The following is a 24,471-nucleotide window of genomic DNA, read 5'->3' on the forward strand; positions in this document are numbered from 1 at the left end:
ACGAGCACTTCCCTGGGAGCACAGCCTCAGCTGCTGGTGGAAGACTGGGACCAAGCTGAAGACAGAAATCTTGGCAAATGTTGTAAAGTAAAGAGAAAGATGAGCAAAATGCAACATAAATTTCAAGAGAGGAACCAATAGCCTTTAGGATCGGGATTTTCCAGCCCTCGTCCTGGCTGAGGTGTGAGGTACACTGTCAAGAGACCCCCCTGGTCCAGCGCTCTTGCTCTTCTCCAAAACGGGTGTTGGGGAGAAGTGGCTAAGCCAGTCGTGCAACACTCGTGCCCTGTGCACCAGCGCTGTGCTGCTCTGCACCAGCAAAGGCAGCTTGGCAGCCTGCCCGGACCTGGAAGCTGCTTCAGGACCCGCTCGGGGAGGCATCGCTCCAGCACGGGCTGTCTCAATAAATGGCGGGTCACAGCCCGGCTGCCTGGGACGGGGGTGGGAGGAGCGCGGCTGCTCCGGCTGGCACTGTCTTCAGCCCTGTGCTATGGGGGGTTACTAAATAGGCAGCCTCCCATTTCATACCTCCAGCAGGGGAGGCCACCGGCAAAATAACTCCCTTGTGCCATTCTCGGGGGTGGCATGAGAGCAATGCAGGCGGGACGGGCACCAGCATCAGTGCTGCCACTTGCCGGGGCTTGTAGCATTGGGAGGAAGAAGCTCTGCAGCCGCCCAGGGAGGTTCAGCTTGCACAGCTCCAGGTGGCACATGCTGCTGCAAAAGCCCTTCCCTGGTGTTCTCCTTATTCATATAAATAAAATATATGTATATGTATCTATCCAAATATTTTTAAATGGCATTATCTCAGTAGAACTCAGGATGAAATTGTTTTCCTGTTACTACAGTGTGCATGTTATCTAGGCTTGTTCCCTTTTTTTTTTTTTTAAAGATTCACATTCTTCCATCTCTCTTATTTGTTTCTTGCAAATCTGTTTCCTAGGGTTTTGTTTGCGACTGTCCCCGTTCTTCCACTTGGCTTACATATGGTTACAGACTCAAAATCTTAGACATCGAGATTTCATCCTTTGCATTTTTCCCTTTAGATTTTCATTGCTTCTGATGGGCCAATTAAAGTCCCTCCCAGTTTCTTTGCCTTCTGCAATTTCAAAAATGTGTATTGAAAATGTCTTTTTCTGTAGTCTTAACTGATCCTTTGTGATATTTGTTGGTTCTCTTCCTATCTTCAGTAAAAAGATTGATTTTTTTTCTTTTTTTTTAAAACCTCTCGAGTAACATCTCCCAAAACCATATGGACTTTTTCTTGTTTCACCCCAGAAGATGTGTAAAGTGATGTTTTACTTTAAATATGCTTTGCTCAGGATTTTCCAGCTTGCTTTTGCACTTGTAGATTTAGTATTTCCCCTTGCTGCTTATGTTTACACTGAACATTTGTTTTCATTTTCAACTTACTGTTGTGTTCAGCGCAGTCTTATCTCGCTGGGCGGAAGTCAAATAGTTTGTTATTGATTACATGGTTTCCTATCACAGTCTATTAGTTCCTGCCAATTAGCTTGTCGTCTTGTTGATAAGATTATTGCCGTCGGTGCGCTGTAGTGACCGTGGTTATCCAGGGATATTTGAGCAGCAATGCTGATGCACACAACAGTTTTGAGAATCTCTAGAAATGTTTCCTTATTCAATCTCCTCTCTCCTTACACCAATCTGTTGCACAAAGCAAGGTATTATTTGACTTTGCTGTTGTTTTTTAATCCCTATATCCTTACCCTAACTATTTAACAACTACACTATTCACTGTGAGATGTTTTCTGCACAGGGATGTTCTCCGCTTCTCACTGTCTTGCATAATTCCTCCTCTGGAACATCTTCCCTGGTTTCCAACAATCACCGATTTGAGGACTGGAGCTGACTGTTGTATTTGAACCATCCTGTTTAATCGCTGCTGTGGAAGAGCAGCCCTTTGTGAATTTACCTAGTTCCTTTCCAAACGATATTCTGTGGAGAGTGGGAGGAAAAAGTATTTCCTTTTGTTTTAAATCTGAATATTTCATTGGATGCCATTAGTTGTTGCACTATGAGATGTAGTGAACAATATATTCATCTTCTCTTTTTTCTCATTTCCTAGACCTCTGTCACCCTTTTTTTATCCTAGGCATCTCTTCCCGAGATGAGGAGTCTCTCAACCAAGACGACTCCTTGGTTGAATCTGTTCCTTACCTCTGTCCATCCCTCTTCCCTTTCCCTGTTTCTCCTGTAGGAAGTCCGGTGCTGTGTGGTTACACCGCAGATTAATGAGGCGACAGCACAGTGTTTGCTACTTTGTTCCTGTTGTTTTCCTAATACCTTCTCAAACTGCCTGTACACAGGTCAGGTTTTGCTGCTGCTTTGCAGGCCTGATAGAAGGACACTGAACCTAAAAGCGTGATTTTTTTTTTTTTTTTGTGTTATCTCTTGCCCCAGATATTCATCAACAGATGTAATAAAAATATTTTAAAACCTTGCCTCACTTACATCCTTGGACTATCACAGCTGTAACACATCTACCATGAACAATACCCAGTTCTGTTTGCCTTTTTTATGGCCTCAAAGCACGGAGCTAATGTCATCAGGTAACTACCTGCAGTAATCCCAAGACCTCCTTGCTGAGCAGCCACAGTTAATTTTGCAGCCCAGTGTTGGATATGCACAACTAGGGCTGTTTTTCTCCCTGCTGCGTGATTTTTCATCTGCTGCTTGATTGCCTGCTCCCATTGCGGCTTCTGGAGTGATGTCCTGGGATGGGGCAGTGCTGCTCCTGGGAAAGACCAGCGGCAAAGATTCCTGCGTGTGAGGGAAGAGAGTTTGCAACCTGCCGAATTTCTGAATGAGGCTGTTTTGGGCCCTTAGTAAGAAGCAGCAGAGAGTTTAGCAAAGTTTATTTCCAGCTCAGAGCTCTGCTGCCCGCCACTGCTCCTGGCCGTGGCACAGCCTGGCTGCCCCCCTGGGCATTGCAGGTCGGACTGCGATGCAGGACCTTGCCCTGTGCCCATGTTCTCCCCGCCGAGGAGAGACCCCGTGATGGCAATTCACCGTGAATTCGTGTTTCGTCTCTTACCTCTTCCCAGCAGGTCTCGGGGCTTCGGCTCCCTCGGGCAGGGCTGCAGAGGCACCTGTGTGCGGTGGTCTCCCCTTTCTCCGGCGCCTCCAGGGACAGCCTTGGGCAGAGAGATGATGGGGAGCGGGAGCCAGGCAGTCCTTGGCCCGGGAGAGAAAGCACTGGCGGAGGCAGCGTGAGCCCTTCTCACAGGCGGGGGGAACGAGCCCCTTTGCACTGGCCATGAAATCAGTCATGTGTAGGTTTTTGTCCAGCCCTGGGGGGTGGGGGAAGGAATGTGGGTTGGGCGAAGTCTAGGATTACACCACCGCTGAATTTTTTCTTTCCACACTTTAAATAGCCAGCACCTTTCGGTCCTGCCTTCGCGTCTCCCGTCGGCTCGCGCCCCGACAGCGCCGTCCGCAAGGTAACACCCCTGCCCCTGTTTTCTTCTGCCTGGCTCCCCCCCGCGCCCCACACCCACCCGGGTCTGCTGTGGATAAGAGGTCACGGTGCGCTTTCTGCCTGTTTAATAATTTTCTAGCTTGGAGGGGTCCTCCCAGTCCTTCCTTGCGGGCGCTGTCAAACGCCTGCCAGCGTTTCTTGCTCCTCTTCACGTCCCAAAGTGTTTTATAGGGGACTATGTAGGGGGAGGGGAGGGGAGAGGTTGAAAGTGCTGCTTTGCCCATTTTTTTTCTCTCCCCGGATCGGGAGAGTGTCATTTGCTGCCAGTGCCTTTTCCTGCTCTCCTGGCAAGCGAGTTGCAGGCGGGAATGAATGGCAGCGTTAGGCTGGGGCTGGGGGAGCTGCCTCTGCAGGGCACGAGCAGGCTCGAGGGCTGGCACTGTGCAAAGGAAGGTGCCCTCCTTGGTACGAGGTCCTCAGCGATCCCAGCTTTGGCACTGGGCATTGGTGGGAACCAGAGTCCTCACCCTTTGCCCTGCAGGGCTCGGCAGCCAGGAGGGCATCCTGCCTGTGAGGAACAGGCTCAAACACGCCCTGAGCCTCCTAAATGGCTGCAGCAGAGCTGGTGCCACCCGTGCTGCCCATACTTGTCTCCTCGCTGTGCTCGAGGCACCAGCTGTGCACCAAAAGTCACTTATGCTATGCCCTGGCTTTCTTGGGAGGAGAGGTGTCCTCTTGGAGGTTTTTGGGAGAGTGGGACAGCGGAGAGGTGCCCACCTACTCTGTGCTGATGATCTAATTCTCTTAGCAGAGATCTGTTTAGAGATGGGAGAAGCTCTTGCAGTGCCAAAGCTTCCTGAGAGCGGTACTGTGGGGAGCCTCTGCAGGCAATCAGCAGATGTTTGGAGGGGCAGACCCTGGGAGAGGAGAGATCCCAGATGGCCATGGCATCTGCACCTTTTCTTTTCCTGCTATTAGAAGGATAGCACCATTCTGAAAAATCACCTTTTCTCGCAGCCTAGTAGATTGTCAGCAACAGTTGCCACCACTGAAAGCAGAAACTTGTTTCCCCCTCGTTTCAGTTTGTCCTCTTCGCACATCTAAGATTTCTGTGTGTTTTGTGGCTTTCATTGCATGGTCTGTAAAACCAGACCTTGGTAAGCAGCAACAGGGGAGAAGAGAAACCCTTATAAAATATCTTGTCAAGTATTTGATCGACCTTTTGCCACCCTCCAGCCCTAAGTCTGTTCCCCATACCTGCTGCGGTGGGAGCTCCAGCCTGGCTGAGCCGCTGGGTCTTCTGCGTAATGCTGTGCTTAGAGGATGGGCTTTCAGAAGCAGGAGTGTTTTGAGATGAGTCAATTAAAAATAATGAAACTGATAGTGGCTTTTAAGGACTGGTTTTGGACTAAGCAAGGAAAGCGCACACATGCTTTTAGTGCCTTGCTACCAGCAGGAATAGGTATAAGGAGCAAGAGAGGAATGGTTTGATGTGTGTGCGTGCACGTGTCCTCTCCCCTCTCTTGCCTCCTGTAGCCCAAATTTCTGCCTCATTGCATGGCTTGTGCTGAACGTAACAAAGGAAACTCCTTCTGAAGGTGGGATGGATTACAGAGTCCCCGGCGCCATCAGCAATGGCGAAACGGTGCCTGCACACCCCGGCATGGAAAAGGAGGAGGAGGAGGAGGAGGACCAGACCCTGGAGCGAGGGCAGTGGAACAACAAGCTGGAGTACGTCCTGTCTGTGGCTGGGGAGATCATCGGCCTGGGAAATGTCTGGCGCTTCCCCTACCTCTGCTACAAGAACGGTGGAGGTAAGTGCAGCCCTGGCCCTGGCCAGCCCCAGGGATGCCTGGTCACCGGCGTCCCTCCGTGGTCCCTCCTGCCTCTGCGACATCCGTGTCCGGCCCTGCTCACCCCTGGCAGCAGCTTCTCAGCAATGCCCAAGTCATGAGTCTGAAGACAGGATGCCAACCTGCCAGCGTGGTGCTGCCATTTGGGCCACAAGGAGGGGTTGTTTTGACCCAGTGGGACGTGGGTGACTGAGCAGCAATGTCCCAGGATTTCTGGTGGTCGTAGCCATGTTTCCCTGAGGTGTGTGGAGCCCTGGTCCTGCTGGTGAGGTGGGTGGCCATCTGCAGGGGGAGGCAGGAGGAGCAGGGTGGGGGCTCTGCTGTCTGAGCAATGTGACTCACTCCAGGCACCCCTTCCTTGAGGAGCACTAGGCATCCTGTGCAAATAAGACGGTGGGTCCCGGCGGCATAGCAGGGAGCGGTGTGGGAGGCCATGGGGCACCAATGTTTTTGCAGGCACTGTGAGGAGCTGCAGCATTTCCTGGAGTCTCAGGGGGCCTCCAAAGGGCTCTCGGCCACAGGTCCTGGACTGGTGTCTGACCATGGAGGGATGTCCCCCGGGTGCTTTAGCTGCGTGGCAGGGACAGGGCAGAGTGAGGGTTTTTCCTCACCTCGGTGCAGAAGCGCAGCAGCCCTCCTGTGCCCCACAGTGCCCCCTCAGCATCCGCCAGAGCTGTGTGGGAGAGGGGACCCCTGCCTCTGAGCCACATGGCAGGGCTGTGAGGCGTGTGGATGGACGTGCTTGATGGAGAGCGAGGGAGTGGGGCGTTGCTGTTACCGCCCAGGTGCTGGCACATCGGTGCTGCTCAGGCTGTGCTCGGCAGTGACCGGTGGCCGATCCCCTGCGAGGCTGGGCTGCCCGGCAGCTTGGCAGCAGAGCTGGGCTCGCTTTTGCAGGTGGAGGGTTGCTGTGGGCTTTTACAGGTGTTTGTGCCTGCTTTTAGTTTGTGGCTGCCTTTTAAGGGAGAAAATAGTTTAAAAAACCGAAAGCCTGAAGCCCTTCTCAAGTTAGGCTCGGTGGCACGTGGAGAGAGGGAGTTGCACTCGCTGTCTGGTGATTAATTGCTAATTGGGCTCTCCGGAAGGGCAGGGGAGAGGGGAAACGGCGCTTGGCTGGGAGCTGGCAGGGAGCGAGTGCTGGGGACCCGGGGCTGAAATCCCCTGGCTTGAGCTTGGGGTAGTCTCATGGGCCTCACTAAACTGCTTTCATCCCAGTGGCATAAAAGAGGATTAACTCCTGTTTAGTTACTTTCATACCGTGCTTTGCTCAGCGCTTGTTTCTTTTCACCAGGTGGTCTGGCATTTTCTTTCCCTGTTGAAAAAGGAGGATTTTTCATGTTCTCCTTTTCCACAGGGAACGTTTCTTGGCTGCTTGCTGAGCCATGTCTGCTCCCACTGCTGCACCCTTCCCGGGTGCCATCCTGTCCAGGGGGAGCGGGACCCAGGACCCTGTCCTGGCACCCCTTTCCTTGCTGCTCCCCCCACCGTGCCCCCCACTGGGGCTGGGGGAGACCTGAGGGAGGGCTTTGGGGAAAGGGGAGCCACAGTGTGTGGTTGGACAGCAGAGGCAAGATGCAAAGGGATTTCTCAGCCTCTTGTTCCCCCGAGAAATGGGCCTGAAGCAAAGCCTTGTGAAGTGGCAGAGACTACGAGGAGTTTGAAGTCTCAGGCAAATTTTTCCTCTCCGGCCGCCTTCCCATGAGGTTACAGCAAGGATGGGGCACGAGACTCTCGTGCAGAGAGAAAAGCGTTTCCTGTATGACTTCTCCTGGGGCAAGGCAGTGTCATGAGGCTGTGCAAGACTCGAGGCTCCCTCCTACACTGTGGAGTCCAGCCTGCCCCAGCTGGTGCTGTATCAAATCCCTTGTAACACCTTAAGATTAATTTTAAAAGCTGCTAGAGGTTTTGTCCTGTACTCCTTTGGGAAGGCTGATCCAGGCACTTGCTTCTCTGGTACTTCAATAAAGGTGAGGGACTTTTATTTAATTTCCAGCTTTGGGTCAATCATGGCCAGCCTACAACCATTTGCTCTGGTGCCAGCATTACTGTCTGGCTGAAATAGCTCTGCCCCACTGGCTGGCTTTTTCTGCCTCTGCTGAATTGTGTGTAGGCAGTGGTGATAACTGCTCTCAGCTCGTGCTTTGCTGCCCTAAGTGAGTCAGGCTCTTCGCAAAAAAGGTATCTGCAAAATCTGAGCTATGCGAAGAGGGGCAGCCGGTCGCTTTTCCTTTCGTTAGGGATATTTCCACATAACAAAGAAAGAGTAGTCCCTTACATATTTAGCGCTCAGTATCTGATACCACGGTCCTACATAGTGGGGAAAAAAAAAAAGAGCAAAATATGTTCTTTTTGCTCTTGTTCGCTCTTGCCTTTGCCTCCTGTGATGGGGTCAGGCCCTCCCCGGGCAGGCTGGCCCCACTGATTGGGAAATACCGGGGAAGCCTGTCTGGTGGTGTGGCTGCCAGTGCCGCACCCCCTCCCCAGCGCTCCCCAAACCGGCCGGTCCCAAGGGCCCACCGCCACCACCGTCCCTGCACTCACAGAGGGGAAGGGGCCATAGCAGAGGGGACACGCGCGGCAGCGCTTCTCCCTTCCCCTTCAGCGGGGCAAACCTCTGCCAGGCGTCAAGGTTCACCCGTAGGGAGGGCGGACAGGGCTGGGCTGGAGGGACATCAGCCAGCGCTGGGGTGCTGCTCAGGTGCACTGCTGGACCCCCACCCATGCTGCAGCCCCCCGCCATGGGCTGCCCTCCCTGCCACCCCCCAGGCCAGAGCGGTTGTGCAGGGCAGCTCTGCCGGGCACCTCTCCTCGGCTTTTCCTCCTTGCAGTCCCTGCCTGAAAGCCATCCTGCCTGCCACCCTTTCCTGCTTGTGTGGGCAAGCAGCAGCCCTCTGCCAGCTGAAATGGGATGGGGGGGTGGCAGTGGGTCTGGTGTCAGGGTCGTTGCACCCTGCCTGTCCCCCCACCTGGAGGGTGAGGGGAGCGGGGCAGATCACAGCCCCTGGCCCAAACATGTCTTTACAAATCCCATTTTTGCCCCACCATAATTTTGCATCATTTCACAGCCCCCATGTTGGGACCCTCCAGTTAGACTCCCAAAGCGTGCAACCTGCCGGCAAACCTGCCAGCAAACCTGAGGAAGGGGAAAGGCCAGATCCCAGGCTGGAAATAAGGGAAACTCGGGCTGGGGAGCTCGACCTGCCACCTCAGAGACCTCCCCTGGGGTCCTCTGGCTGCAGTTTAGTTAAGTACAAACTTTTATATGAGAATAATCCCTTGTGGAAAAAGACACCACTTTTATGATAATTGCATGCAAGTTGGGAGTTGAGGGAATGGTGTTGATACAACTGTTTCCCCTGCCCGTTGCCCTCACCAACTTCTGTTTACTGATAGAGGGAGAGCATGTGGGCAGATGCTCTTCATTCCCCCGGGGCTGCCAGGTATCAGCATCCCTTCGGCTGCTGTTTGCCCACAGGGAGTTGCTGAGATGCTCTTCCTGTCTATTTCTTTGATTGCTTTTTCTGCAGGGAGGGGAGAGCTGTGGCTCTCTACCCGGCTGGGATGAGCATGGGGTGGGACTTCTGGCCAGTCCCCAAAGCCCCCCCTTCCTTCTCCCCGCCCCTGCGTGCTAGCTAAGCTTCTTAATGAAATCTCGTGGGTTTTGAGTTTACTTGTGCACCAGGATTGTTATTCCCCATATACCTCCATTGACCTGATCCCGGAGCCAGTTTGCATCTCACCGGCACAGAAAAGGCCTGTGCAGGGAAAATGTGGTTAGTGGCTGGCTGGGTTGCCACCTCCAACCCTGCGTGACCCTCTGAGCCTGCCGCAGCCCAGCTGCTGCTCTCCGCTCGGGGCTACCCCTTTCCACGCCAGCTCCCCATCCTGCCCTGTGGCCCTGCCTTTGCAGCAGGGCTCGAGCCGCTTCAGTCGTGCATGAGTGCAGCACGGAGCGCGGACCATCTTGCAGGGGTGTCTCCTGTGCTCTGTGGGGTAAAAGCCATTACTGCGTTTAACATTAGCCTGGGGTAATCAAAAGCCTGATGCGTTTTATCTCTCCCTGCCTGGTTTCACGACAGGGCTTGAACAGGAGGGCAGCCCTGGCTGCTGGCATGAGGTACATACTTTCCTGCACTACTTGCTTTTCGTTTGCTTGTCTGCTGCTTTTCCGTGAGCAAATGATTGAGCAAACCCACAGACTGGGTGAAGGTGTCAGTCTCTATGTGATCCTCAGTGCCTTGGTGTTGTCATCCATGGCTTTGTCAGCTTATTCAGTCAGAATAATCAATGTGAAAGGAGTCACCAACTTGATTAAAAGTCACAATGGTTTTACAGCAGGGTGTTCTCCTATATTTCTATACAACTATTGAGAACTTGTTTCACCCTTTTCTGTACAAAAATCAGGCCTAGAAACTTAACTTTCCTCTCCATCTTTTCTAAATGTTGAGTTTCTCGTGCAATCACATCACTCCAGGAGATGAAATGTGAGGAAAATCCTTTTTTCCTGGCATTCTGTCTGTGGTCTTCCCGCCCCCGCAGGCCCCATCCCTCCCAGGCTGTCCCCCCTGGGAGGGACCTGCCCGGTGCCAGGTTGGAGACAGCCTGACCCTAGTCACCCCACGGGGCTTATTTTTCCTGTCTGCCGCTTGAATCTGCCAGGTGCCTTCTTCATCCCCTACCTCATCTTCCTCTTCACTTGCGGGATCCCCGTCTTCTTCCTTGAGACGGCGCTGGGGCAGTACACCAGCCAGGGAGGGGTGACGGCCTGGCGTAGGATCTGTCCCCTCTTCGAAGGTGAGTGGGGTGAGCCCGGGAGGGCATGGCGAGGTGGGGGGACCGCGGGGCTCTGAGGGGACAGGTGGTGATGCCTCTCCCCACAGCCTGGATCGTTACGTACCTCCATGCATCCACTGCCCACCCCTGGGGATCCCAGCCTGGGAGGGCCACCGGCTGCCCCCTTTCCAAAATCACGCTGGAAAAATGGATTGCCTTTCTTGCCAAACAGCTCCCATCGTTATGTTGCATCCCGGTTTCCTTCTTCATGGCCGTGGCTCTGGCCAGGAGCTTTGCGCCCAATCAAGGTTGTCCTCCAACAGCTAAATGAGGAAAATGCTTCTGGGAGTTATGAGGAACCTAAAACATACTACTATTTTTTAAAGTCAATGCTATGTCATTTTCCTGAGTTTGCAGATTGCTTAAAACCTTAGTGGTGAAAGGTGTCAGCTGTCTTAATAAATCGTTAACAGTCAGATCCACTTCTAGCACTGTTTCAGCACAGTCATCCAGCCTCAAGCCACTTTCCATGATTTCTCTGAAAGTCTCAGTTGCCTCCTCCCCACGTACCAAAACCTTTAGATGCTCCTCCAGCACCTCCCAGAGAAGGTGTGTGGTGTTAATACAAAAGCTTCCCAAAGAAAAGTGAAAAGGGATAAGCAAACAAAATGAAAAGTGAATTTTGGTAGAAGAGGTATTATTCAGCAGGTGAAGCACCGTCATATGTTTCTGTCCCTTTGGGTGGCTTTCCAACCATAATCTGCCCATCACCTGCCCAGACTCCCTCCCATTGCCACCCTTTCACCAGGGCAGGCTGCAGTGGGACGGAAGGAAGAAGGGGTCCCCGGGGCCCCTGCTTGGACCCTTGCTGATGCGGCACAGTGGGCTTTGGGGAGGGGAGGATGGCTCTGGCGGCCGCCCCACTGGCATTCATCTGGCAGCGCAGTCAAAATGCAGAGCAGCAGATGAAAGCGTTGGGTGAGCACCTCCCAAGGGGAGTCCTGTTCCCGTCCCCTGGCGCATGGGTCACCTGCCTTCGGGGCTCGCTTTCTGCAGGAATTGGCTACGCCTCACAGGTCATCGTCGTACTGCTGAACTTCTACTACATCATTGTCCTGGCCTGGGCCTTGTTTTATCTCTTCAGTTCGTTCACCATCGACCTCCCCTGGGGCAGCTGCGACCACGAGTGGAACACAGGTGGGTGTGGAGCCCCCATCCCAATCCTCCACCAGATCCTGGCTGAGGGAAACCTGCTGCTGCCCAGGGCTAAACCTCAGGAGAGTGGCTCGCCCCTGCGTGGGTGAGACCGCTGGTCATAGGGGTGGGGAGCACCAGGTCACTGCAGTGCTGCTGGCACTTTAGGGGAAGAGGCGCGGTTGATCTGGGTCTTTGCTAGAGAGCACTGGTGCCGCACTGCCCAACCACTTGCAGCACCTGGCCAGTGCTGTGCAGTGGTGGCCTCCCCGGTGGCTCCTGCTCTGGGCTCCAGCCACCGTGGGCACTTCCTTCTTGGCATCTTCCAGTCATCCTGTGCTGTGTGTTAACCATAGACCCAGTGCTGGTCAGGATGGCTCACCGTGCCCACTGGAAGGAAAAATTAAATGCCATCATCTTAATTGTCCTAGGTTTCTTGCCAGCCTTACCCTGGAGGGGACTCCTTTTGTGCATCTTTGGGACTATACAAAATTTGTCTTAGAGTCAATAAATGTTGACACTGTGGATGGAAAAGGAGGGAGGGATTTTTCAGATCCTCTGGTACTCCAGCCACTGCTGCTTATGCTCCCTCTCTCCCTGGGCCTCTCCCACAGGGAACTGCATGGAGCTCCAGAAGGCGAACTCGACGCTCAACGTGACCAGCGAAAATGCCACCTCCCCTGTCATCGAGTTCTGGGAGTAAGTAAAGGACAGCCTGTACCCCCTTTCCTCCGGGACATACCTTCCCTGGGCAAGGAACAAACCCTGTGGCAGCATGTCCTATTAACCCATCCTTGCCAGAAGAGGACACAAGAGAGGAAGCTGGGCAGGTCAGAGTGAGGCTCTCAGGGGCAGCATCACCAGTCAAGGGTAACATCGCTGGGCTCATGGTGTTTGTCTGGAGCTGTGCTGGCATGCCTCAGAGCCATCTGACTTTGTCCTTCTCTGACACTGTATTCCTGTCCCTCTGGACCTTTTGGGCTTCTCGATCTCACTGACCTCAGTGATGGCTAGCTGACTGTGCAAGACCTTACCTCACCGATGCTTTGCTTCCTCTGGTCCTTGATATTTCATTTATTGTGCTTTTCTCCCTTATTCCTCCTCTGCTGTTGCACTCTCCCTTTTTCCATATGTGCCGCTCCTCTCCCTGCTTCCTCCCTTGTTCTTCATTGCCAGCTGTGAACTTCCTTATACAGTTGTTTCCTCCTGCAATGTAGGTGAATTGGCTGCATGTTCCCCATCCTGAAGCTTTGGTTCAGACTTACCCAGGGTGCAAACCTCAATAAAATTAGTGGCACTCCCTCAGGGTATAGTGGCCATTACCTTATGGTTTGGATTACAGTTTATTTATCTGCTGGATTATCCGTTGCTCTTGTTCTGTTCAAGCAGTCTGCCCCATGCAGTCCTTGACCTGCCTGGTGGCTGCATCCAGTGTAGCCGTGCTCAGGACACGGGTGCCAAGACTATAGGTGGGATTGGGGTGAGATCTGTGGTGATCCACAAAGCAGCAGCTCTGCAAAGGGTTTTTGTCTGCATGTTTTGCAAGCTGTAGCGTGTTCAGCTGTTGAAAAGGAGACCTTAAAGCCCTGTGATGTACTGCAGGCGTCCATATTGGTGATGTAGTAGGTGATCTCTTTCCTTTGAATCCGTGCTACTGTGTGATACCAGCATGTTCCCAGGAGGCTCTGGCATGGTGGGTGGTGACTTTTGTATGTGGGCTAGTCTTCATCTTAAAAATAGAAAAAGAGGTGATGTTTTCACTTTAGAGTGACTAATATGCAAGCTATCCTGAGGAGAGAAGCTCACCAAAACCAAAATGAAGTGCTAGGGTCAGCTTACTTGATGCTGAAATTTGCTCCCTCGTTTTCATTGTTTTCTCCCCTTGTGTTAGTTACCCTGAGGTACAGAGTAGTTTTATTTCTGGCATGAAGGCATAGGCCTGTTGGCTTGGGATCTCTGATGATCCTCAGCATCTCCTGGGAGAACAGGCCCAGTTAAGCACTGAGCCCTGGCTAACAGACTGTGCAAGTAACCCCTCTGCTGCCACCGTGAATTTCCCTTGTGTGTTTAGATGGATGGAGGGCTCTGCCCTCGCTGCTCTCAGCAGTGCTGCTGGGTGCTGCCAGCGCACGGAGCACACAGTACCTCCAGGGCATCCCTGGCTCAGCACAGGGATGCTGTTTTTAAACTTAAAAGCTTTTAAATTTTCTTTGTCTCCTGTATGCTCCCTGAGCCTGCACTCTCCCTCTGCCTGCTGCTCACATGTGGTTACATGGTGGCCTGCCTTAGACTGCTTTTCCTGAGGCTGGCTGCTGGAAAAGTTGATGTTCCCATCACTGCTGTGACTATCCCTGTGTTACTGGGGAATAAGCACATGGGACTGGAAATTTCCACTGTCCATTGGTTCCAATGCAGCATCTGGGCGGGGAGGTAGGAGGCCACTGTTCCTTCAAGAAGCACTGACCTGCCAGTGGGCTGATGGCATGCTTCTGAGGCCTCTTCTGGCTGCAGTACAGTGCCCAGTTAGTTATGCTCTGCTGGCACCCTTTCCCCACTGGTTACAGAGTCCACATCCTTAGAAGCAAGCAAAGAGCAACATGACGAAATGTATCTGGTGGAGCAGCGTGATTTTTCTGACCCCTTTCTCATCCTCTCAATCTGCCATGAGGCTGTGGGGTAGGAAAGGAGGCAGTGTGTGTTAGACTGCGGTTCTCCAGGAGCACAGCCTTTATTTTAGGATAATCGCTGTCTTTTGGAGCAGGGCAGGCATTGCTGCTGGGCTCCAGGGTAGTGCATGTCCCTCTCTGCCTGTCTCAGGCTTGGGCTTTTGGAACTGTACCATGGTGTTTCACACCCAGATCCATCTGTGTGGTGTAGGAGATGGAGGAGGGTGAGTCCTTACTTCTGTAAGTGATGAGGAAGATTTGACATACACATGACATGGAAAGCTGCTATATGGCCAGGGTGAGACCATGAGACCTTAGCTGAACCAAGGTCGATCTAGCCCAGGTTCCTACCTCCACACTGGCTGAAAGAGGATGCCCAAGGCGGCCTCTTCTGACTGCAGTGGAGATTATTGTAGTTCTGGCTGCGTCTTTGTCATGGCATGGGATGCTTTGCTGCTCTGGGTCCTGAAGTGAAATATGTAGCTGCTCCTAAAGACAGAAGAAGAGTGCTATGGAGAAGGGGTTAGAGACCCTTGCTTCTTGGGTGGTCCTGATCCATTCTGCATGGTAAGTGCAATGTATCATTCACTTTGAGGTTTGAAGCATGTCAGATATGTAGGTGACCTTTGTAATGTGCATGAAAGAAGGCCTGAGTGGAGCTTGTGTGTGCAATGTGCTGCATGTTCTTGCAGAGAGAGAGCTCTTTCCCCAAAAAGGACAAGACAGATGAAGGGTGGGAGGAGGACAGGAGAAGAAATGTCTTGGCCCAACAGGCCAGCACTGGAGTGAGCTGAGAAGTGAGTGTCCATGTGTGATCCACCAGGCTGGCAGTACTTTTAAGAAGGGAGCACTGCTTGATTCCTCTGAGGAACCTTGCAGCTCAGACCTGGGCCTTGCTAGTAAGACATCCCTTCTCCCCAAAGCTGTCAGGCACTGTGGAGGTGCGGTGAGAACCAGCGTGGTGTTGGGAACACTGATGGCCAACATCAGCGACACTTGGATGCTCCTTTGCTTCCCCCCAATGCAGGAGGAGAGTACTAAAGATATCTGATGGCATCCAGCACCTGGGCAGCCTGCGCTGGGAGCTGGCTCTGTGTCTCCTGCTGGCGTGGATCATCTGTTACTTCTGCATCTGGAAAGGGGTCAAGTCCACAGGCAAGGTGAGTGCTTGGTTCAGATCAAGCCTCTTCCCTTGATCACAGCTGGAGTGCTCGATCTACTCACCTTTTGTACGCTAGGGGATCCCCTAGGAGCCCCTCTCTGAATGAGCTGGCAGGAGCTTGTGGGGCTCAACTTGCAGCAGGAGTGTGAGCCAGGCCCTATGTTTTGAGTAGGAAAGGGTGAGAGCGCTGAGACATCTAAGAGCATTAACTTCCAAGATGTTTATCCCCATCTGGTCCCTCTCCATCCACAGGCCCAGGAGACCCCACAGCCTTCCTATTTATGGGGTGGTTGCATGTTCCCTTCCCTCCCACCACAGTGTGAGCAAGCAGCATGTTTTCGCCTCTGCTGGCAAGGGCAGCTGGAAAATCTTCAAATTCATTAGGTAGTAATGAAGGTAACTCTGATGGCCTCAAAGCTCTCTCTGCCTCATCACCATGGGGATCTTTTTTTCTTTTTGTTCATCCCAGCTCCTCCTACAGTTGCTCGTATTCCCCAGCAATAAAGGTCATTTTTTTTCCCCCACACTGGTCACCGCAGAAGTATTTCTTTGAATGCTTCTGGGAAGGGCTGGTGTAACTGTCCAGCTCCATCTAATGCTCCCTCTGTTGCAGAGCATGCCACTGTCATTTGCACTGACCCTATTACTTAGTTTCTGCTACTGCCTCCTGGCCCATTCCCAGCCAGCTTTGTCTGGAGCCAGCAAGAACAGATGGAAATGAAAAGGTTTAGTATATTATCTAAATGGTGTCTTCTCTGCATGCTTTGAACAAGATATCATGTGTGATGGGGTGTAAATTTTAGCTGCATCCATTTCCATCAAGTTGATGGCATGGATGTTAGCAGTTTCTCCTGCTTCCAGAATGGTCTGGGATTATGAAACATGACGGGGAAATCAAGCAGCTTGCAGAGATGATGTTTTCTGGTTTCCATGGAGTAAAATTAGAAGAAAAGAGCAACTGCTTGCTGTGGTGGCCTGGTAAAAGAAAGCAGAGGCAGTATAATAACAGCAAATATGATACTAAGATACAGCATAGTGTGGGAAGTGCTGAGAACAAATTCAGTCTATTTTAGGTACAAGTTCTAGGTTAAATGCAAGTGCTTTTTAGCAAAAATGACTAGCGATGGTGAGATTGTATCTTTTTGAAAACAGAAACCTTTTTTCGGTAAAGCAACAGTGTCCATGGGTTTATCAACCCTCCGCATATTTAATAATCCAGCTAAAATGATGGCTGTGGGAATACAGTCCCACTGGGGAAGAGATATACCTTAGTTCTGTGGATTTGCCTGTGGAGGGGCAAACACCATGAGCTGAAATCACCCTACTCACAACAGCAGCAGGGGTTCGCATCCTCTGACGTGGGGACTGCCCATCCCCGAGGAGCGCTCGCAGATGCAGGAGGTTGTCACAGATGGAACCACTTTGCCGAGGCATGTGGATCAGATTCAAATAAAACCCTGGATGTTGTTGACCAGCATGTGACAGAATGATCACACTGATCCCGGCAAGGTTCCTAGTGATGTAGTTAGTGCTAACAATGCCTGAGAAATAAAAAGATTGGGTCTGAGCCAAGCACTGAGTAATATCTCATTGGATCCAGATGTTTGTGTTGTTAGATAGAAATTTGGCACTCTTAATACAGCAAAACATTCTCCAAATTCAGGCCTCTGGTCTCAGTGCAGATGTGAGTGACTGTTGAGTGAAAAACTTAACGCGCTAGTTTGCGCAGGCTGTAAGGCACACAGGACATTACCAAAATGTGAATCCAAATCATATGCCAGACAACTATCAGTTTGTATTCTGAGCTTCTAAAACTAGATGTTATTTAGAGATCCGGCCAAGAAAGTGCAACCTGGCATCCTGGAAGAACATGCTCTAGGGTTCAAAGGCAATGGGTTGTTTTTATGATTTTTGTTTTTAATCTTGCTTTCATGAGCTGAGAAAGATTAGACTTGCATCCTGCCATTTCCTGAAGGAAGAATTTATTTGTGTGGTAAATACAAGGATGATTGTTAAACTCGTGGGACCTGCAGATTTGATTAACTGTCACTGAAAAGCTCTAAATCAGAGACTGCTTGAAAACTTGAGAATGAAATGAATGATGGTGTTTGCCTGTGTTGAAGGACGCTGTCCCTGGGTTCCTTCAATGTTCAGGATGCAGATTCAGAGGCACAGGGATGGATTTGCTCATACAGACATCTCAGGCAATCATGAGCCCCAGCAAGGAGGTGTTTTTCACCGACCTCTGTGGCATTACCCAAGACTGCCGTGATATATAGAGAAGGGCACATGAAATGCATAGAAAACCTGGAGCTGCAGGCAGAGATGATAATCTGGTAGTGTGGTTTTTCAAGGATGGGATATCTCTCAAATCCTTCTGTCCTTCTACATTAAAAAACTGAATCACCAAATAGTGTGTATCTCGACTTAAAGGCGGACTCACGTTGCAGTGTCAGGTGCTTTGGATGTTGCTTTATTCAGATGGAGTATATCAGGGTGGATCCAGAAGAAATCTCTTTTTGAATCACTACTCAGATCATAAGGATTACCCAGGGGCAGAGCGAAAGTGGTTGTACTGTCCAGGGAAATCATACGCTTGTTCTTAGTAGGACTTCCTCTAACGCAGAAACTGCTATAGCTGTGGCAGAGCCTGCGACCCCTGCTCAGGGATGGTGGACTTTAGGTGGATTTTGAAACAACTCGTTCTGGATGGATGGGCAGGTGTGAGAAATAGATCATTTCACATCATTACATTTTGCGGTTCCTCCAGAGATGAGCTTTAGCTCTCTGGTGTGTAACTGCCCAAGCTGAGAAAATTGCTGTAGGGTAGCATTTAGGTGAAGCGTGCTGATGCGAATCCTCACTCAGCACGTCCACACAGGAAAAACCTGAAGGAGCAACATTTCTTTTTTGGCCTAGCATGATACAACAGACTGAACAACTTTTTTTCAACATGGTCAATAAGTCTTGAAGGTGCGGGAGCAATGCAAAGGGATTAATGACACTACTTGAATTGCTGGGGAGGCTGCATGAGCCCTTGATATCAGTTTGTTTGTGTGGGAAACACAGACCACAATGTGGTGGTGTTGTGGCATGCTACAGCAATTAGCCTGAACAGTCCTGAAAGTACCCCGGTAATCCCCAAATTGAATGTTATATTTACCAGACATGGAGTCCCTGAAAGGATTAGCTGATACTGGCCTGCAGCATTCCCCCAAGGGACATGGCTCCTTTGCTAGAGGAAGGGATTTCAACCCTACCTGAGCATATCTGCATTGCCCATGGGGCTAGGGGTGTAAAAAGCAAGAGGACACAGGTTAAAGGTCCTGTTCGGGTCTGCGTCCTTGGTGGCAAGTCTGAGGCGTGCTGCCCTGCTCTGCCTGAAGTGCCCGTGGTGGGTATTTGAACAAGGGTCAGTCAGAGGCAGCGGCTGCGAGTCACTGCAATGGGGACCGGTGGGCACAAGCCAGCTGCCAGTGCCAGCCCTGAGTGAGGGAGCCCCAGTGTTGTCCCTGGTGGTCCTTTGGTAGCAATCATGTTTGTCCTGGGTTCAGCTGGGAGTTTCAGGGTGTATCTCTTACCTGCACACCCCTTTCACCCTTGCCACTAAATGCTGCAGAGAAGAGACTGTGTGTGACTCAGACCTCTATTTGGGGTAAGGATGTGCAGATGGATACTGGGGGCAGCTCCTTCTCCAATGCACGTAGATGTTACACCGCTGGCTTCAGTAGAGCTACTCTGACTCCAGCCTGGTGACAGCCTGGCTCAGGTTCTGGATTGCTCTTAGGACTAGAAAGGTTTTCTCTGCCTCCAGACATGCCATGGCACGTCACAAGTTTCCTGGGCGCATTTTAAAATGCATTTCTTTCTACCGCAGGTGACAGCAAGGTGCTTGGCGAGGCAGCCTGACCTGCTCCCTGCCGCTGCCCATCTCCCCCAGCCCGGGGGTTGGTGCTGTGCTGCCGGCCAGGGCTGTGTGCTCTGGCCCGCGCTGCTCGCTCACGCTTGTCCCTTCGTCCTCCTCCCAGGTGGTGTATTTCACGGCCACGTTCCCATACCTCATGCTGGTCGTTCTGCTGATTAGGGGAGTCTCCCTGCCCGGGGCGTCCCAGGGAATCCTGTTTTACCTTTATCCAGATCTCAGTCGCCTTGGGGACCCCCAGGTAAGGTGGAGGGGGGACTGAATGGCTGAGCTGTGCTTGCATGGATGCCTGTGGCTGTCCTCTCTCCTTCCTTTTCCTTTTCTCGCTCTCTTTCTTCCAATTTCTTCTTTCCGTCTCCTCTTTTTCCCCTCTGTGGGCATAAGGCAGGTTGTGATATTGGTGCATACTCTGACAGTCCCCCGTGCTCTCTCGCCCTTAGCCTTCACCTGTGCTGTTACCGTATTTTCTAGTCTGAGTTGACTCTGAGTTGTCCAGGGGTATGGGCAGTGGGATTTAACCCTTCATCACGAGTGGTGCCAGCTGTTCCACTGCTTTCTTGGGGAGACTCCTCTGCTGTGGAGGCAGCTGGTGCACGGGGTGCCACTCTGCACCATGCTGGCAGCTCGCGGGGACGAGCCCTGCTCCTGGCATGTTTGCTCCGGCTTCCCTGGGAAGCATGCTGTGTGCATGGATGGCGGGAGCCGTGGCATGCTGTAGCAGCAGTCCCCGGGACCCAGCCAGCCTCCTCGCCTCCCCATCCCTGGTGAGAAATTCCTGCCTGTCTGACGGGAGGGTCAGTGCCCGACTGCTGCGTTTAATCTCTTTGGGACAAGTTCTTCCATGTTAAATCCTGGCTCCAGCTGAGCTGCTGTACCAGCCTTTGTGTGAAGGTGTTTCCAAAGGAGATTAAAGGGTGCCTGCCTGGAAAATAGGCCAGCAAAACCCTTCGTAACCCCATTAACTCTTTCTGGTCTGGCCCCAGTGCTGCCTTGGTTATTAATTTTGCAAACGGGGGCACAAGTGCTCGGGGAGGAATGGCTCCGGCTGATCCTGCCCTCCCTGATGGAGGAGAGAGGATCCCTGTTCCCTGTGGGTGGCGGGTAGCAGTGTGTCAGGGGCTGCAGGGCATCCCCAGGTCCCGCCTGTGCACTGTGCGATGTGGCTCTGTGCAAGTCAGTTTGACTTACGGCTTCCGATCCGGGGAGCTAAACACGAGTGTCTGGTTTCCAGCTCCAGGCGGTCTGGTTTTTATCATGGGAAGGACTCGGAGTTCCTGCTCAGCTTTCTGGAAGTCGCTCTCTGGTCAAGGCTGCGCCTGACCAGGGGGTGAAAAGCCTTGTTTTACAGTGCTGGCTGCTCTCTTGTTCTCTCGGTTTGCCTGTGGAGAGGAGGTGGGTAGGACAGCTGCTGCCTCAGTGTGAAGGTGCAGCAAGGCTTGGAAGGGGGTGAGGACAGGTCTGTGTTTGCAGTTTTTGTGGCTCCATTCGTGCTGATGAGGTGCAAGAGACTTCTGAAATGAAATAACGTTTTTGAATTGTGCTCATTCACTTATGAAAAGCCCTGTTGTTACAGTGGCTGTGTCGCCCAAGGGACTGAATTAAACCACTTCAGGCGTGGCATGGTTTTGCTGGTACTAGCTGTGTCCTCATTAGGTCCGTCCTGGCAAACTTTTCCAATTACAGCCTGAGCTTTAGAAGCACAGCTTCCTTCCAGCCTGGAAAATGCTAATGCGCTGGTGGAAAGGCAGAGTAACCCTTCAGAGCAAGAGGATGGCTTATCCTCGACTGGGGGAGGAAAACTTGCTCCTCCCTCCCCGACTCCATCATTCCCCAATGAATGCTTCACTTCTGCGGGAGAAAAGCAGGAGCTGGTAACAGTGGTTGCCTTCCTCCAGCGTGCTTTAACCATCCTACTGAACCGGCTAGCAGGGCTTGAGGTTTCTCTTGCGTTTTCCCATCAGAGAGGGAAGGGAAGGGTTAGTGCCCAAAGCCCCACACATGCGTGGCTGTGCCCCCCTCTCTCTGTGCAGGGACAGCGTGAGTCCTGCCAGCCCATCAGAGCCAAGTCGATTATAATTGATTTGTGCTCAGAGGACGACAAGCTGTAATTGTTTACCCGCAATCCTGCACTGCCCAGAAAAATGGAAGATTCTTTAGTGCCTCGGAAGGGATTCTGGAAATTAAAAGAAAAATTTAAAAATACCCTCTCCAATCTGAGCCTTATGATAAGGCATTTCAAGGGGAGGTTTAAACAAAGGGCAAACAATATACAAGGGGACAAAACCAAAACTCCTTTAAAGTACATGAAAAACTAGGTGAAAAGAGGGGATGAATTATTTAGCAGATTCTACCAGGGGAGCAGCAGCAGCCGAGATGTGATTAAGTGTCAGAATATCAGACTGGTGTGTGGAAATCATTGCTTTTCACCTGCCAAATGACCTTGGACAGAACTGGGAAATCCTGCCTACGAGAGCTCAGGCTAGCTGATTGATGGTGGTCTCTTCTGGCCATGAATTCTACAATGCCCTAAATCTTCCTGCACCTTCATTTTCTAAATCTATGGAATGCTTATAATTAAAACAGTAAATAAAATGCTGCCAGACAAAAGTTTTGAATAATGAAGTCCAGTTCTGCTCAAATACAAACAGATAACAGCAAAACTGCCAAAGAGATAATCTATTTTGAACTGTATGCCTCCAAACTAAAAAATCCAAAAAAGCAACCTCATAGTTTGTTTTTTATTTGTGTAATATTTAGTATTATGATGTTATCATGCCAGCCATTACTAGGCCCAAATTTTTTCCCCCCTCCTTGATTGCATTTTCTGTGCTCCAGAAGGTTCCTACTTATTTCATAGCACGGGTTGTGTTTTAACCAAAAGGGCGTCTTGGGGTTGTTCACCATTTCCACTTTTGATCACTCCGCCCTTTGCAACTATCTTTGTGGCAATTTTATCAATTGTTTATTTCAGTAGATAACGGTAGGGATTTACGGATGTGATTAAGGAGAGGGATGCACAGTGTGATCCACTAGCGGGAAGGTGAAATGAGAGGAATTCAGAGTAGAAATAAGGTTTAAGTGTGGGAAACTTGTCATTAGAAGAACTTTTCTCAGGCACTGGCAGGCTCTCCGTCGCTTGATGCTTTCATACCATGATCAGGCACCATTTTAATACACAGATTTAAAGAGAGGACTGGTGAGCTTGATGCAGAAAGTGCTGGCTGTATGTTTGGATTTGCTTTAAAGACAAGAAATGTAGTGGTCTCCTTTCACTCTGGTATCAAGTCTCAAGTGATTTTAGCTAAATTTCATTAGATTTAATGAGTGAGAATGGAGAAGGAGTTAAATTCAGCAGCCTCTGAGCGTATCCCTTTCTGGAAAAGCAGCAAATGTTTCTCAAAATCTCCCACTCTTGTTTTCCTCTTGAAATTTCCAGAAAATCCACTGCCTTGCTCTATGTGCTTGTACTTTATCTGGTCTTCATATAAAGGAACAACTTTCTGTGACGAGCTGCTTTCCATTTGGCCCAGATGTGCCGAAGGCCCTGGTGGGGGCTGCACCCCTGGTCCTGGGGGCAGGGAAGCACCGGCAGTGCTGAGGACCCACAGAGGACCTGCAGCTCTGCGGGCACCCTGTAAGCAGTCCCCACTGCCACACCAGACACCTGACCCTGCACAGCACCGTGCCGGGACACCCTGTCTTGCTCTGCGCAGCTAAATTCAGAGCACTACCTTCATCCAACCTCTGCTTCTCATTGTCTCTCCCTTTCTCATCTGTGCTACTTTTCAAATAACCTTCCCTACCTCCCTCTCATTTTCTTTCACCCATTTCCCTGGCGGTTGCTTTTTGGAGCAGCGTTTGCCCCTGCAGAGTCCCCGCAGGCTCCTGCTTCCCGATGGATGCAGCAGGAAGGGGAGGCAAGAGATGAAGATGTCCCCAGCTCTTCGGGGGGCTGTGCCTGTGGCTGGAGAGGGAGGCTGCCGGGGTCCAGCTCATGATTTGCACCGGAGCAGCTCTTGCTGCCGAGGCTGCACTGAGGATAAGCCCCTCAGGTCACCACAGGGAGGACAGGAGGTGCGTGCATCTTTCAGGGCTGTGACCTGCTGGGTTAACCATGGGCCCCCGTAGCCATGCTGGGGAAAGGGTCAGAGCCCCGAGATCCTCTCCAAATTCAGGCCCCTCCTGCTGCTGCTCCATGGCTAGCGAGAGCTGCTGCTTCCCAGCAAGAGGGGAGGGCGACTGCGGGCCTGCTAAATATTATTTGTTCCCCTTATTTATTTTTTTCCCAGCAAGCCTTTAACTTGACCCTGTGCACTCAGTTTGTGCTGTTGCCGGCCCCCCGCTTCCCCTTTCTGAAGACGAGTGTGTTTGTTTTCATGCCGGAGGGCGACCCGCTGCGCCTGTACGTGGACACGTGTGCTGGCGGGGCTGCCGCTGGCACCGTGCACTCGCTCCCGCCACGTGCCCTCGCAACCCAGCCCGGGACCCCGTGCCCCCCAGCCCCGACAGAGGGTCTGTGGAGGGTCTTCAAGCCCAGGCACCACTGCCCGCCCTGCCTAGGGGGCAGAGGGCAGGTACTGGGCAGCAGGGAAGGAGAGCTTGCGGCTCCTGCAGCGTGCCGGAGGGGCTCGGGGCTGGCATCCTCTCCTCCGCCTTGCTGGAGCAATGCATCCACGTGGGGTGAACCACAGCTGTATTTACCTTGCGGGGCTTCCTCCTACTCCTCCTCCTTCCATGCCTCTTGCCAGCCCTGCAGGCGTGAGACCCGGGCGGCCGGCCGGCCGTGGCCGCACAGCCCTGCTGAGTCTGATCTCAGCGCTGACATAGCAGGAAGGAATAAAGCCATCATTCTTTCCCCCCGCAAGCCACAAGGCAGGGAGGACTGTAAAGCCCGACTTCCCGGGCAGCAAGGAGCATCCCTCGGAGCATCCCTTGCCCTTCTGCACCACTCTGGGGCAGGCAGCTGTGCTCTTCGGGATGAACCAGAAACTTCTTTGTTTTCTTGCAGTGTTTAAAGAAACCTCAGCAGCGGGAGGGCCCTCCTGGGTATAAAACGACCCTGTGGGTCGGCAGGTGCCCTGAGGTGTGGGGGTTATATGAGGTTGGTGCTCTCTGGCAGGGTATTGTGGGGGCACAGGGAGATTAACCGGGGAACAAAGCCCCTGTCCCCCACTCCCAAGGAGCCCAAGGATGTATTTTCCAAGCAGCTGGGGCTTGGGGCTGGGTACGTGATGCTTGCCTGGGCGTAGGGTGGGGCAGAAGGACTGGGAACGCTTTACAGAAATGGCAGTGACTTGTTCCTTGCCTCATCTCTCCTGGGGTAAAGGAGGACGAGGGAAGTGTTGGCCTGGGCTGTGCAGCATGGCGGTGGGCTCTTTGCAGCAGGGCCCCGGGGCTGCACAGCCTTGCGCCGCTGCAGTGCTGTGGGATGTGGACTCGGCCTTTGGGTTGGGGCCTGTGGG

General features: G+C 52.1%; 1 protein-coding gene across 2 annotated transcripts in view; it reads left to right on the top strand.

Annotated features, from left to right (window-relative positions):
* The first annotated feature begins 5,037 nt into the window (after window positions 1–5,037).
* Window positions 5,038–24,471, top strand: part of SLC6A13 (solute carrier family 6 member 13) — a 31,475-nt gene continuing 12,041 nt past the window's right edge. The window contains exons 1-6 of one of the 2 annotated variants that reach the window (XM_050893724.1): window positions 5,038–5,253; window positions 9,952–10,086; window positions 11,122–11,262; window positions 11,874–11,958; window positions 14,953–15,085; window positions 19,116–19,250. In XM_050893724.1, coding sequence (XP_050749681.1) covers window positions 5,043–5,253; window positions 9,952–10,086; window positions 11,122–11,262; window positions 11,874–11,958; window positions 14,953–15,085; window positions 19,116–19,250 — 840 coding nt within the window. In that variant the 5' untranslated portion in view covers window positions 5,038–5,042. The remainder of the gene's footprint in view (window positions 5,254–9,951; window positions 10,087–11,121; window positions 11,263–11,873; window positions 11,959–14,952; window positions 15,086–19,115; window positions 19,251–24,471) is intronic. The other variant, XM_050893715.1, reaches the window with a different exon arrangement.

The sequence above is a fragment of the Gymnogyps californianus genome, chromosome 1 (assembly GCF_018139145.2).
Source record: "Gymnogyps californianus isolate 813 chromosome 1, ASM1813914v2, whole genome shotgun sequence".
Taxonomy (NCBI): Eukaryota; Metazoa; Chordata; class Aves; order Accipitriformes; family Cathartidae; genus Gymnogyps; species Gymnogyps californianus.